The sequence below is a fragment of the Mizuhopecten yessoensis genome, unplaced genomic scaffold (assembly GCF_002113885.1).
Source record: "Mizuhopecten yessoensis strain PY_sf001 unplaced genomic scaffold, ASM211388v2 scaffold10857, whole genome shotgun sequence".
In the NCBI taxonomy this organism is placed as follows: Eukaryota; Metazoa; Mollusca; class Bivalvia; order Pectinida; family Pectinidae; genus Mizuhopecten; species Mizuhopecten yessoensis.
Window position 1 is genome coordinate 193,885 of NW_018408756.1, and position 13,169 is coordinate 207,053.

At 36.0% G+C, this 13,169-nt stretch overlaps 3 protein-coding genes across 5 annotated transcripts in view; 2 read left to right on the top strand and 1 right to left on the bottom strand.

Moving 5' to 3' along the window:
- The window catches only part of LOC110463023 (zinc transporter ZIP10-like), a 115,782-nt gene that overhangs the window by 78,562 nt on the left and 24,051 nt on the right, over positions 1 to 13,169 (top strand). The window lies entirely within an intron of this gene.
- The window catches only part of LOC110463026, a 45,745-nt gene that overhangs the window by 18,309 nt on the left and 14,267 nt on the right, over positions 1 to 13,169 (bottom strand). Inside the window, exons 3-4 of one of the 2 annotated variants that reach the window (XM_021517359.1) lie at positions 12,807 to 12,969; positions 12,349 to 12,529 (exon numbers count right to left, since the gene is read on the bottom strand). In XM_021517359.1, coding sequence (XP_021373034.1) covers positions 12,349 to 12,529; positions 12,807 to 12,903 — 278 coding nt within the window. In that variant the 5' untranslated portion in view covers positions 12,904 to 12,969. Of the gene's footprint in view, positions 1 to 12,348; positions 12,588 to 12,806; positions 12,970 to 13,169 lie in introns of both variants that reach the window. The other variant, XM_021517360.1, reaches the window with a different exon arrangement.
- On the top strand, positions 1,633 to 9,860 carry LOC110463025 (arginine/serine-rich coiled-coil protein 2-like). 2 transcript variants are annotated; one of them, XM_021517357.1, is made up of 5 exons: positions 1,633 to 2,076; positions 2,440 to 2,556; positions 2,892 to 2,966; positions 7,198 to 7,792; positions 7,835 to 7,912. In XM_021517357.1, the coding sequence occupies exons 1-4, from the start codon at positions 1,887 to 1,889 to the stop codon at positions 7,779 to 7,781; spliced, it is 966 nt and encodes a 321-aa protein (XP_021373032.1). In that variant the 5' UTR covers positions 1,633 to 1,886; the 3' UTR covers positions 7,782 to 7,792; positions 7,835 to 7,912. The 2 variants fall into 2 exon arrangements, with proteins under 2 accessions (XP_021373032.1, XP_021373033.1); XM_021517358.1 differs by lacking the exons at positions 1,633 to 2,076; positions 2,440 to 2,556; positions 2,892 to 2,966 and adding exons at positions 8,458 to 8,642; positions 8,958 to 9,022; positions 9,243 to 9,337; positions 9,584 to 9,860 and having other exon boundaries at positions 7,789 to 8,100.

Genomic DNA, 13,169 nt, shown 5'->3' on the forward strand with positions numbered 1-13,169 from the left:
CTGGCGTACTTGCGGTTTCGCCGAATGTAAAAGAAAACCTACCCCCTTTTAACCAGGTTACATACGGATCGGACCTCACACAATTACCAACTATTAAGTTTAATGACATTTATGAGTTTATGATTTTGCGCCCGACTGACTCGGGTAGTTCTGTAAAAAAAAAATAAGAGGTTTAGACAGAGCTACTAAACACTATGATGCTGGCGATGTCCAAGGAGTTTCCATAGCACAGGTACTGTAACGTTACTGAATATACGTCTGGAGCATACAATGACCACCAGATTGGAGTATCTCCTTTTTCAGCATCTGGTTTCAAATGTGTAACAGGTTTTTGTTTAGACTACATGCATTTGGTTTGCCTTGGAGTGGTGAAGAGAATGCTGTGGTTTCTCCGAAAAGGTCCACCTGAGTGCAGACTTTCACAAAATCTTACTTTCGTCTTTTTCTGGACAGCTTCCGTCTGAATTTGTGCGACAACCGAGATCACTGGTAGAACTTGACAGATGGAAAGCCACAGAGTTTCGACAATTTTTGCTGTATACTGGGCCAATTGTTCTTAGAAAAATTGTTCCAAAGAGCACATACCATCATTTTCTATCACTAACTGTAGCCATTTCCATTCTACTCGATTCAAGTGACCACAAACGTGAAGCATACATTGGCTATTCAAAACAGCTCTTAGAGTACTTTGTTGACAAATCGAAAGATATTTACACAGAAACTTTCTGTGTTTACAATGTCCATAGTTTGAAACATTTGGCTAATGATGTTAAAAAATTCAATTGTTCTTTAAACAACATGTCAGCATTTCCATTTGAAAATCATCTCCAAACAATTAAAAAATTGGTAAGAAACGCAAATAATCCTATTTCGCAGGTGGTAAAACGGATTGCAGAAATGGAAACATGTGGAGTGCAACATGAAAAGAAAAAGTGCGCAAATTTGTATTACATTTCAACTAAAATTAGGAATGGTTGTCTCCTTCTACAAAACGAGGATTATGCGTTTGTTAAAGAAAAGAGACACAATGGACAACTTGTATGTGACATTGTTCGTCAACAGGACACCGAAGACTTTTTCACAGAACCTTGCAATTCCAAGTTGATAAACATTGCCTATATCAAAAACTTCAACAGAGTTCAGAAAAGAAGAAGGTTACTTGAAGCCCACGAGGTGTCCCGAAAAGTAGTTTGCTTGCCTTATAGAAGAGGCTATGTCTTGCTGCCATTATTGCATGGTGTGGAAAAGAATCAATGGTAAATATGTATTCTGACCAATACGTCGTATATATGTACATCGGACAGATTTTTTTTAAAGTTTGAAATTTCAAAACGAATGGCACACAGAAAAGTTTGTTTTTAAAAAGAAGTTTTGAGTGTGATTAATCTGAGGCTTTTGTTTAACCCTTTGCAATCTGGAGTAAAATTACTTTTGAAATAGTTTGGAGTGTCGAAACATTTTATCAAAAATTCAGTATCAATAAATCTTTAGATTATTTTAGGACTGAAAAAGTTAGTTTCAAGAGTCAAATAAGAGCCTAGATTAATCTATATATTGTAAAAACCATTTATTTTAATGTGATGTTTTGTCAACATTTTTGTTCATCCATATACAAATTACCAAAACCTGCATGATGCATCTGCATTGTTATTTTTATTCATATCAGTCACAACAATAATAAATACATACAAACTACTTAACTGACATATCAAGTTTGTGTAATAACATCTACAGTGTACAAAGCATGGACATTATTGTTGTGTGTTTGTATTAAATGGAAAGTGTCGGTAAAGAGAAACTATTGAGATCATATAGTATTGCTATATATATACTCGCAATGCTTCAATTAATTCACCAGTTGATTATTATTTTATTTTTAAAATAGAATGTCTTGGATACGTGCTGTTTGGATAGAAGGAAACCAGGAGGAAGAAGGAGTAGTTCCTAGTAATTGGGTCAAGGGAAAGATTTTGTATTGGCCTAATGGGATCAATGCAGAAAAGGCCATAAAAATGGGGAGAGAGCCAACAGATAAGTGGAGAAAATTTCAAGTTATAAAGAACAAGTGTCAATCAGGTATGCATTTATTCTTATATACATGTATATGAAAATATTAGTACTCGTTCAGTTCATTAAAGAATGTATGTGGCCAAATTTGCTGCAAAGAAAACTACTTTCTTTGAAATTTGAGAATTAAAAAAACCCATAAAACTTATGGCAATACATGTACATTATGTAGGTTTTTTTTAAATTTTGAACTGTTATCAGTACACTTGATTGAACATAAACACCGACAAATATAGTACTATAGCTATGTGAAATGTATATCTTTAAATAAACACATACAAATATAAACACCGACAAATATAGTACTATAGCTATGTGAAATGTATATCTTTAAAAATGGTACTTATGGTTTTTCTCTTCCCTTTTATGCAGATAGCCGTACAGAGTGTGAGGAATATGACCTCACAACATCCTTAGAGACAGATGATGACTCGCAAAGAGAGGGGAAAAGAGAGAGGAAAAAGAAAATCTTCAGAGATTTTGTTAATGGTAAATAACAAGATAATATACTTTATGACAAAGGAACATATATATAGAGAGAGCATCTCAGAAAATGAATCGGAATGATTTTACTTGATATTATATTATCAACATATTAAATAAATGGATTTTTTTATTGAAATATAATCCTTTTTGGTTTATGCAAATGCATATGTATAATCCTGCTTTGAATGAACTTTAACCAATGTTTTATATTTTATATATGAACACTGACTGTGTGTGTGGACATTTATTGGGGAGACATATGCCTGTGGTAGAAGCATATGATATTGATGAATCCACCAACTTTAGTAAAATCTCATATTTCTTTTCATTTGATTTAGATGAAAGTGATGACAAGCAGCCGGACCAGGATAAAACTTCACCTGCGATTACAGAACCTGTTGTTGGCAGCTCTGGTATTATATTTGATTTAATTGAGTTTTTGTAACACTTGCATAAAAAAATTCTCAAATCATAATTTAAAGGGCCGGTTTCCAAAACGGCCCCTTCTCTGATTCAAATTTCCTGTTGGTGGTGCATTGCCCATGCCGTTGTGGTCACAAATCTATAAAGTATAAAGATTTAGGTCACTTGGTTTGTTTTTTATGGCTCCTCAAAGTTGTACCTTTCAGAAGCTGTCTAAGTGTTGATAAAATGTGCATGTTATGTAAAATATTAATGAAAATCTAATCAAATGATGGTCACCGTAAAGAATACATTCATGGCATGATTGTGACAAAAAATCATGTTTCCATCGCGCCATTTGGCTGTTTTATGGAAGAAACAATCTCAAAAATGCCATTTTCGATGATAACATTTTAGACACAAAAACTGTGTTTTTTAGAGAATACACCCTTTTATGGGCGTTGGATGCAAACCAATTTTTATCCTATTAAACAGTACGTAATATGCTATTGATGAGAGGAAAAATCATCAAAATGTAAGTGGTGGAACATTTTCAAATGTTGGGTTGAATTAGCCTATGGTTGAATTGCCGATTTTCGACTTTCTTTAGATAATTAACAAAAAAACGAGAGTATTTGCTCGGTATGTTGAGAATATGTACACAGATATGAAAAAAAGTGAGAGAAACACTTTTTCATAAAAAAAATCCAAGATGGCTACTTCACAAGTCCCCGTGGTTGAAGACATTGGCTGACAAATAGACAGAACAACAAACAAAACGTGTTCCTTATGATTTTGGTTGGTTTTCGCATTTACGGGAGTGTTCATAGCTACGGGCGATTGTATAATACCTATATTTATAAGTTTGGTTAGTCACATGGTAACGGGGATCTTTCATATCGAGCCCCAAACATACTTTCGACATATGCACTCCGTTGCCGCATGGAAAACTATTTCAAGTTTTGTCGGAATTTCTTTACCTGTGGTTGTAATGGTCGAGGGTTTTCCAGCGTCCTGTAATACCCAAGGTAGTACAAGATACTGGAGATGTGCGCACACATTCCCATCGTTCTCTCTCCAACTGGGCACTGGCAGTAGTAGTCCTTTATTGGGGCCTCAACATCGGGTGAAACGGTGAACCGTATCCAAACGTTATATTTCGTTTGGCTTTTGTGTCGAGAATGTATTTGACATCGGAGAAGGTCTGGGGAGTGCTGGTAAAGCCACACCTCATAGTCTCCGTCATCACTTAAATGTTCGGCGATGTAACCAGGAGCCAGAGATATCTGATACGTTCCACACGTAATGGTTCTCAAGTAATCAAGATCGAGACGGGGAAACAGTACGGAAGATGCATCCATCTTGACAAACTCGGACCTTGCCCGTCTAGATAGATCCGGATCTGTCTTGACTCTCTGAGCTAAACCATTCGGTGTTGTCAAACGGTCCTTCATACGTTCAGCCATTAGCCTATCTTTGGCATCTCTCTCTGGAGATCTCTGGTAGATCGGTCCTCTAATACCATTCAGACAGGCTGTGACGGTTCGAAGCAAAGCCTCGATGACATTGATAAAGCTGTTAGACACCAATTGCGTTCGGAAGAACGTCCAGTGTTTCAGACGACCATGATAGGATTCCACAATCCACCTCGATTTGGTGATAGTTCTGTCAAGATTTGCTTGGACGTCAGAATGTTGACTTTGACCGGGTTTCAGGTATGACGGCATGCTAGCATTGAGGCCAGAGGCTTCGAGAACTGGTAGGACATCTCTAAAACCTCGGTCAACGACAACGTTGTCGTCTGGTTGTAGCCAAGTAACTAGCTTGTCCATGACTTTTTTTGTAATTGTAGCATCATTTTCGCTGCCAGTGAATGGTCCTACTGTGTCCAGAATGTAGCCATCTGGTAAGGCGATGCTCATGAATTTGAGATAGTTTCTCTTCTTCTGGCCACAGTAGGACATTCTCTGGAGCTTGTGGTCGGAGCTTTTCTGGATATAAATATAGGTGCCATCTAATATGGCAGTGGCTTTATCTCCAAAAAATGCTTCTGAAAAGACAGTATTGTGCCCGAGCAACTGTTCTCTTGTCAAGTGATCCGGACCTAGAAATTGTGGGACTATCGATGTGTCTAATGCCTGTACTATGGAGTGGAAAGTTTTGGACACACTTGACTTGGAAATTCCAAAAAGAGAAGAACACTGACTCCAGGAAATGTCGGTTTTCAGTTTTACCCAGAACAGTAATAGAGCATCGTGTGTAGTCTTGGTATATATACCAGATGAAAGATATGGGGAACAGTGCGAGTGGATTTCGAGGAACTGATCTTTGGACCAACCTGTCCAGGCCATGCATGCCGAGTCATCAAGAGAAGAAAAGCTTATTGTAAACGCAGACTGGTTCTGTGAAAGGACGTGCGACACCTCTAGGAGGTCATTAATGATTTCGGACGATTTTGATGGTAACTGAGATTCCAAGGAACCTCTACCATCAAGGACAACCTCTGTAGACGGATCTAAGTCGTTACCAATAAGGTGAATGGAGCAGACGCGGGATGAGGTGGGACACCACAGTTTGTGTGAATAGATCAGGTGATGTCTTGCACGTTTTGGTAAGACTGATGATTTTGTTCCATTTCTTGCAAAGGTAACAAGACAGAGACAGCATTTTTTGTGTGAAGATGATCCATTCAAAAGATCATGAAGGGTCAGCAACGGCAGGATATGGGACGGGGAGTCGTCTTCTTCCTCTATTTCCTGGTTCTGCTCGGGTTCAGGTTCAGGCTGATTTTTGTTCCGAAGATACTTCATGTAGCACTTCTGGCAAATAAGTGCTTGTTCCTTTGCTGACATCAATCCTTGTTGCACCAGCGTATCTAGGAGCCATTTATATTGTGGACTATTTACATTGCGTGCACTTCTGTTCTTATTGCCACTACGTTTCTTGAAGTATACTTGACACCCTTCTCCAACACATTTACCCTCCATCTTGAAACAATAACGATTGGTTTATGAAGCGTCGATAAAGTAACAAAATAGCAAGCCACCGATGATTGCTGTAAACAGCTAATACTTAGTAGTTTGGTACAATTATGCGAAAATGTGTGATAAATAACGAACAACTAATTACACAAAATAACAAGACAATATAATAAATCACATTCAATACCTCCAAGAAGCGCAGAATTGATTGATTACTTAGAACAAAATAAAGTATTTCATATGGATAATCTATCTATTCGATGTGGCGTGGTCGGCAGGCACAAAGAAAGTGAGACAAGTCAGGGTCCCAACCCTGACAGAGCCACAACGCTTTGGAGATGGGACAATAAAACAAGGAAAGTGAGACAAGAATAGCTAGCGTCGAGTCAATGATTCCGTAAACGTATAGACAAAGACAAGAAGATACGGATAAATGTACAAGGCCACACGATCAGAAAATTCAGAAGAGGACAACTTGAGATAGAACAGTATTCATGTATCAGGGTGTCCTCAGTGTAAATCTTTATATCGATACTGTTTATTTAGTCGTTACACATCATAAAACTGTCATGAAAATATCCGCTCTGATATTCAATATAAAAGTTTGTATATAATAAGCTATATAATAGGGTTTCAGACAAGGTTGTTACTCATTTCCCCTTTTCTTTCAATTTACAACCACATTCAGGCGGCGATATGAGAACGTTCCACCACATGGAATTAGCTGATTTTTGGTACACATATGAAACAAGTAAAGCTCTATCCGATTTTCTGATGGAAATTTGCATCCAAAACTATATAACGGGAGAAAATTGCAATTTTATGGCATTTTTCTTCATAATTGTGTCTCTGCAAGTGCATTTTCATCCGAGAATATTTTTTTTTATGTTTTATGAATAAACACGATGTTTTGGAAATATTTATCAAAAGAAATTTATACTATGTTGCGAATTACAATTTCGAGATAACCTTCTTTTATTTACGAACTTATGTCTTTGATGCTGAAATTGACAACTTTATAAAAATACATTTTCACTGAAATTATGAAATCTGGGTGTCGGAAAGGTGTAAAATTATTCTTCGGAAAAGAAAAAAACAGTAGTTGAGCTAGATAAGAAATTATACGGGGGCAGGCTCCTATGGAGAATTAACATTACTGGAAACAGGCCCTTTCGGTTAAATCCTTCAGATAAGTCATGTGTTTTATTTTTCTTCCATGGAAATATACAATTTTAAAATATAAATGTTTCTGTTCTTTCAGGAAGCAAATCTTTGCCCATCCCACCAAGAAAACTTCCAGTGATGGAGAAGTCAAAATCATTAGAAAGAAGAGTGCATAGCAAGGACAGATTAAGTGAAATACCCAACAGATCCAACCAACAAAAGTCACCTGTTGTTCAGTCTAGGTCACGATCAAGGTCAAAGTCAAGTTCAGCAGATCTAGACTTGGAGGGGGCAAAGTCACATAATAGGCGATTCAGGTCACATACTAGAAGTAGGTCAAGGTCATGGTCAAATGTAGAGAAGTCAGGGGCAGGAAGTAGGTCAAAATCAAGGTCAGTAGATTTAGAAAGATCACAGCCTAGGTCAAAAATATGGTCATCAGAACAAGACAAATGCAGATCACAAGGGAGAGACATATCTCCGTGTAGGACTACTAGAAGATTTCAATCTAGGTCAAGGTCAAGGTCACGTACCACAAACAAGTTTATGACTCCAGTCATACAATCTTACAGAGATGTATCCAGGAATCAGCCAATGGCTTTTTTTAGATCTCCTACATCCCAAAGCAGAGAAGAACGGTATTCCTTTATAAGGTCAAGGTCAAGATCTCGATCAGTTTGAGAAAGGTCAATGTCTCGATCAGTTCGAGAAAGGAGGTCGAAGTCAAGGTCAAGGTCTCGATCAGTTCGAGAAAGGTCAATGTCTCGATCAGTTCGAGAAAGGAGGTCAAAGTCAAGGTCAATGTCTCGATCCGTTCGAGAAAGGAGCTCGAGATCAAGATCTCGATCAATTCGAGAAAGGAGGTCAAAGTCAAGATCTGCTAGAGATAGATTTCACATCAGATCTGTCGGAGAATCACCATTGCCAACTCAACATACCAGCACTGGTAGGAGGAGTAATGCTGACAACAAACCCCAGGCTTTCCCAATGCCCGAAGGAAGTGAGTTGATGAGTGTTTTTTTTTTTCAATAAAAGGCATAGTGAATGTGTTATATTTGAGAGAGACCAGTAACATTTTATTACAGCTAAAGTTGTTTTCCAAAATGGTCACTTTATTTAGTAATCAAGTTCAATAAATAATATAAATCTATATTTCATATGAAGGGATTTCTTCGTGTATTTTTTTGCAAAAAAAATGAAAGCAGATTTGTTTTACTCCTTTGCACATCCACTGTTTTGAATGACAGCAAAATAATAGTATAATAAGAAAGTACAAGACAACTTATTTTATAGTGTTTGTGTTGTCTCCTTTCATATATAATTGACTCATTATACTATTTTATTGCCTCTTCCATAGGATTTCAGAAAAGGATCATGTACCTGCTGACAGATATCAGGACAGAAATCCAAAAAATTGCTAATGGGTGTGGCTCAATGGCACCATCAGGAACAGAGGCAAACTTGCCATCAACAGCCACCTCGACAGAGAATCTGCATGATTTAGACAACAAACTGAAAACTCTGGAGGAAAAACAGAATCTGGTGAGATATGTTATTTTTTTGAAAAACAAGTATTATGTTATGATATATAATTTACATGTGCTTAGTGTTATACAGATTTTTTTCCCCACATGTTTGTTGTTAAACATCTGCTTGTTTCTAAGAGCACATTGTTTTAATCAGTTTTTATACCCCCGTCAAATTGACGGGAGTATCATGGGATGGCGCTGTCCTCTGTCATAAACTCTTGTTTGTCCGGCAATCTTCTCCTACATTTTTCAGCTGATCTCTTTGAAACTTGGTATACATTATAACCGCGGTACTCTTGTTATAATATGAGGTTATTGTTTTTTCTAGACTCGACAACTGGCAAATATCGCAGGACAACATTTGAAGGACAATATAAAAAAAATCATGTGCAGGTAAGTTAGTTTGCAACTGTACCTTAAGTTATTTTCAATATATAGTAAGAAAATCTTAGTAATTGTAGAATTGTACATTTTCGTTTACTTTCTGTATGTATAAAGTAAAGTAAAAGTTGTAATAAACCTACATCAGATGTGCCGATATTTGGACAGTATCACATTTATTATTTCATGATGTTTAAACCAGTGCATTAGTTCAGTAATTTTTGATTTTCAGGTTGATGACCAATGATGTTATGTCAGCCTTCAACATGAAGGGGAACAAGGGGAAACTTTCATTTGAAAGCTTGAATTTGTATCAAGTTGTGAAAGGTAAGGCCATTTTCATCACACTAGTCACTTGGCTTGCTCCGAGTCTAATGATTCAGATTAAAAATTAATGTGGGAAATAGTAAATAAATGTATCATTTATGAGATGTTTATCGCAAAACCATAAATTTACACCTTATAAACATTAGGAGTAAAACATAACATTTTGAGAGTAGATAATGAGTTAATTGTTACAAGTAATAAGGCAGAGTCACGTTCAATAAAATATTTTGTATTTTTTAATTGCAGAAAGTGCCCTAAAAACACCGACGGGGAAAGATGCCACAGAGCATGCTGTGGATATGGCTATCGCGTCTTGCTTAAAATATGCACCAGATAGACGCGGTGGAGGGGGGAGACCAAAATAAATAATGATATAAAGTGTAGTTTGTGGTTTTTTGTTTATTTTGTATCTATATTATTGCTTGGAATTCAGGAAATGTTTTTTTTGTGGATCAAACCTAGCTATATGTGTGTGACTCAAATAAAAAGTGGAGAACTGGCTGAATTGCGTCTTGGTAAAAGGGGTGTCAAAATATAAAAAAAAATGATATTCACACTTGCCTGTACAGAATCCTGAGAAGATAATTAAATAAACAGCTACATGAAGGTCAGGCTTATTTTAGGTATGTAAAACGTTGCTTAGACGTCAGATTGCTGACGTAAACCTGACGTCGGGACTCTGACGTCTATACAATGTCAAGTTTTGACGTCTAAAAAACTTTAATTTTCAACCAAAATCCAACGTCAATCCAACGTCAGGGTCTGACGTTGATCCAACGTTTATCCAACGTCATTAGCCCACTGGGTAACATGCTAAATATATATGTCTGAAGAATCTCCTAGAAGAGATGAAAGTACTAATAAAAGACTTGTTGAGAGAAAAAAAATATAAAATGTATATATATATATTACATTTATAGAGATTTTTTTCTTCTAAAAGTGAAGATCAGGTTCATCAGCTCAGTTCATTTAACTTATTTCAAAATGGGTAAAACGTTGATTTCCATCGTCTTGCTAAATTTAGTAGCATGTGACGGTACTGTATTGTTACAGGGTTGTACTATGTATTTGTTCTTTTCCCCCCTGAAAGGTTGATGAATCCATTGTGTATGTCAGGCCAACATGTCAGGCTTCTATGAAGAAACACCACTATCAAATGTATGTGTGTGCAACCCTCTCCCCTGACAAGGACAAACTAGAATATGCCTACTGCCAGTGTCCAATTAGGTAGTTACATTTTTTTACTCAAGTTTACATGCATGGTATCTAAATATAACCAGATTTACTCTGCATTTACATACTCATTGATTCAATATCCATACCAATTTGTTTCAGTGTACTTGTTCTTTACTGACTTTAGGGACAATAGGGTAATGAGGCTTAAATTTAAACTTTTGTTTTGATGCTTTAAGAATTTATTAGGGAGTGGGGTTGTTACAATCTAAACAATAAATTCAATTAATTGAATAACATGATAAAACAATGCAAACAATATGAAGAATAGTTCAAATTTCAGTCTTATCAAATATCTCAAAACAGACAGCAGTGAGTGAAATAATAATAACTAATTCATTTTTAGTCCAAGTTGAATTTAATATCTGGTCACATAACATTTATACTGCATAAATTTGTACAAATGGTGTTCACAGAGGAACACTGAAGTAGAATTCTGTATTCACTAAATGAAATAAACCAATAATTTTAACTGAAATTATTACAGACTATCACAGGCATGCAGCCACATTGGTGGGCTTTTATTTGCTTTGGCGCAAGGACAAACAACAAAAAAAGGAACATTGGAAGAAAGCTGCATCTCCAACTTTTGTATGTGGGAAGTCCCTAGGAACCAGATTAAAGCGCAACCTCTACGAAATTTCCAGCTGGCTAAGCCAAGAGTCACCCCAAATAACCTTACAAATACAATCCAGCCAACACCTCAGGGTAATTTTGATCCAAGACATTCTGAGAACAGGTCTCACGACTTCCACAAAAGTCTGCAGGAGCTGAGGAAATTAAAGGAGGTTTTCCCCCAAACAGGTATATATAAAAAAAAAGTATTTTTTTCCATTTAATGCATTAAACTCAATCACTGCAAAGATGAATTGAATGGAATACTGTCAATTTTTTAAAAAAAAAAAAAAAAAAAAAAAAAACAGGATAAAAAAATGGCATCATTAATAGTGTTTTGAATGCAACTTCTGTTTCTCTATTTTGGTGTAAACTTTTATTTAATGTACAAATATTTTGTTGTACTTTTAAAAATTAATTTATGAATATAAACATAGTATATGCATTGAGGAATTATTTTTGCTCTTAGGAATGTCACACTTTTGGAACATTCCTGACCATGTGCCAGATGTATGCCATGAAGAAGAGATGAAAACATCAATACATCCACTACAGTAAACTTGTGTCGGGTCTTTCTCTACCTTGATGGTAGGACAGAGCTAGAGATATTAACAAATTTCTACAGTAAATATATCTCAATAGATTAATGTATAAAGTTGGTAGGTATGATAAAGGATACCATCAGTTTATCTTAGTGCTTCATTATATCATTTTATGCTGACATCACCTATAAACACTATGAAGAGGTATCAAGGACATGAATTGGTGATATCAGAAACTGACATGAGTTACATAACACTGTAATAAAGTGATGTCACATAATTCTGATAGCGATATCAGCATTAATGTCAAATAAATTGGTCTATGACTGTCATAACCAGATGATTTGAATAAGTGGAATACAATGCCTAAGTGATATTACCAATTTCATTATTTTGGTATCACTTAAATAGAATTCAGTATATGGTGTCCGATACTTTGAATGTGCTGTACTTTTTGTCAATTTTACAGTTTCATTTAAAAACAATTTCAACCAAAGGGTTATTGTCAATAATGATTTATATTATATATACATGTATATATATTTATAGATGTTTCTTGCTCCTGAAAGACAACAATAAGGACTCATCATTCATCTTTCATAAAGCCTAATTTTGACTTACTTGTACAGCCACAAGAAAACGGCAAATGTTGGGAGACCAGTGTAAAATCGTGTCCGTGTGTCATTGTCCTTTATTTTGCCTACTCCCCATTTGAGCTGGCGTACCTCCTCTTTTAGTAATCTTACTTCCTCCTGGAGTCGCCTACTCTCCAAGAGAAGAGGGTCTTCATCACATTGGACACCTATGGGGATCAGGGAGAATTTCAAATTGTTTTTCATTTTTTTTTTCCCATCAAGGCACTGAAAAACAGATTGTGATACTGTATGTTGTGTTTTATTTCTAAACAATTTCTTCATGTTGGTTAGTATAGATAGAATAAAGGAATCAAACCTTTGAATGTATATAGTAATATAAAGACCCAGAATGGAGGCTGTTTGGGAAAGTAGGTTTATAAATCATTGAATAAATAATCAAAACTGAGGAGGGGTTAATTACAGGAAATACAAGTATTTCTTTACCAGTGTCAACATGAACATTAACATCTGTGTCATCCTCTTCTTGAACCTCAGCCTCAGCTTCAGGTTCTGGAACAGGCTTACAGGACCCTCTGTGCATGGGTGAAGACACTCTCTTGTTTACCTCCTCCAGCGGTATTTGTTTTGTTTTCAAATATTGGCTTTCCTGTACATAAAAAGAACACACAAAAATATTATGGAAAATAAATATTTCAAACTCGTTGCAAAGCTATGGAAAATAAATTGCAGACATATGTAATTAACTACCATGATTCTTTTGACAGTTAACGGTAGTTTTCACAACTCGACATAAAATTTGACAATCAAAAGTTTTCTTTGAATGCAAAAAAAACTCACCAACCTCCC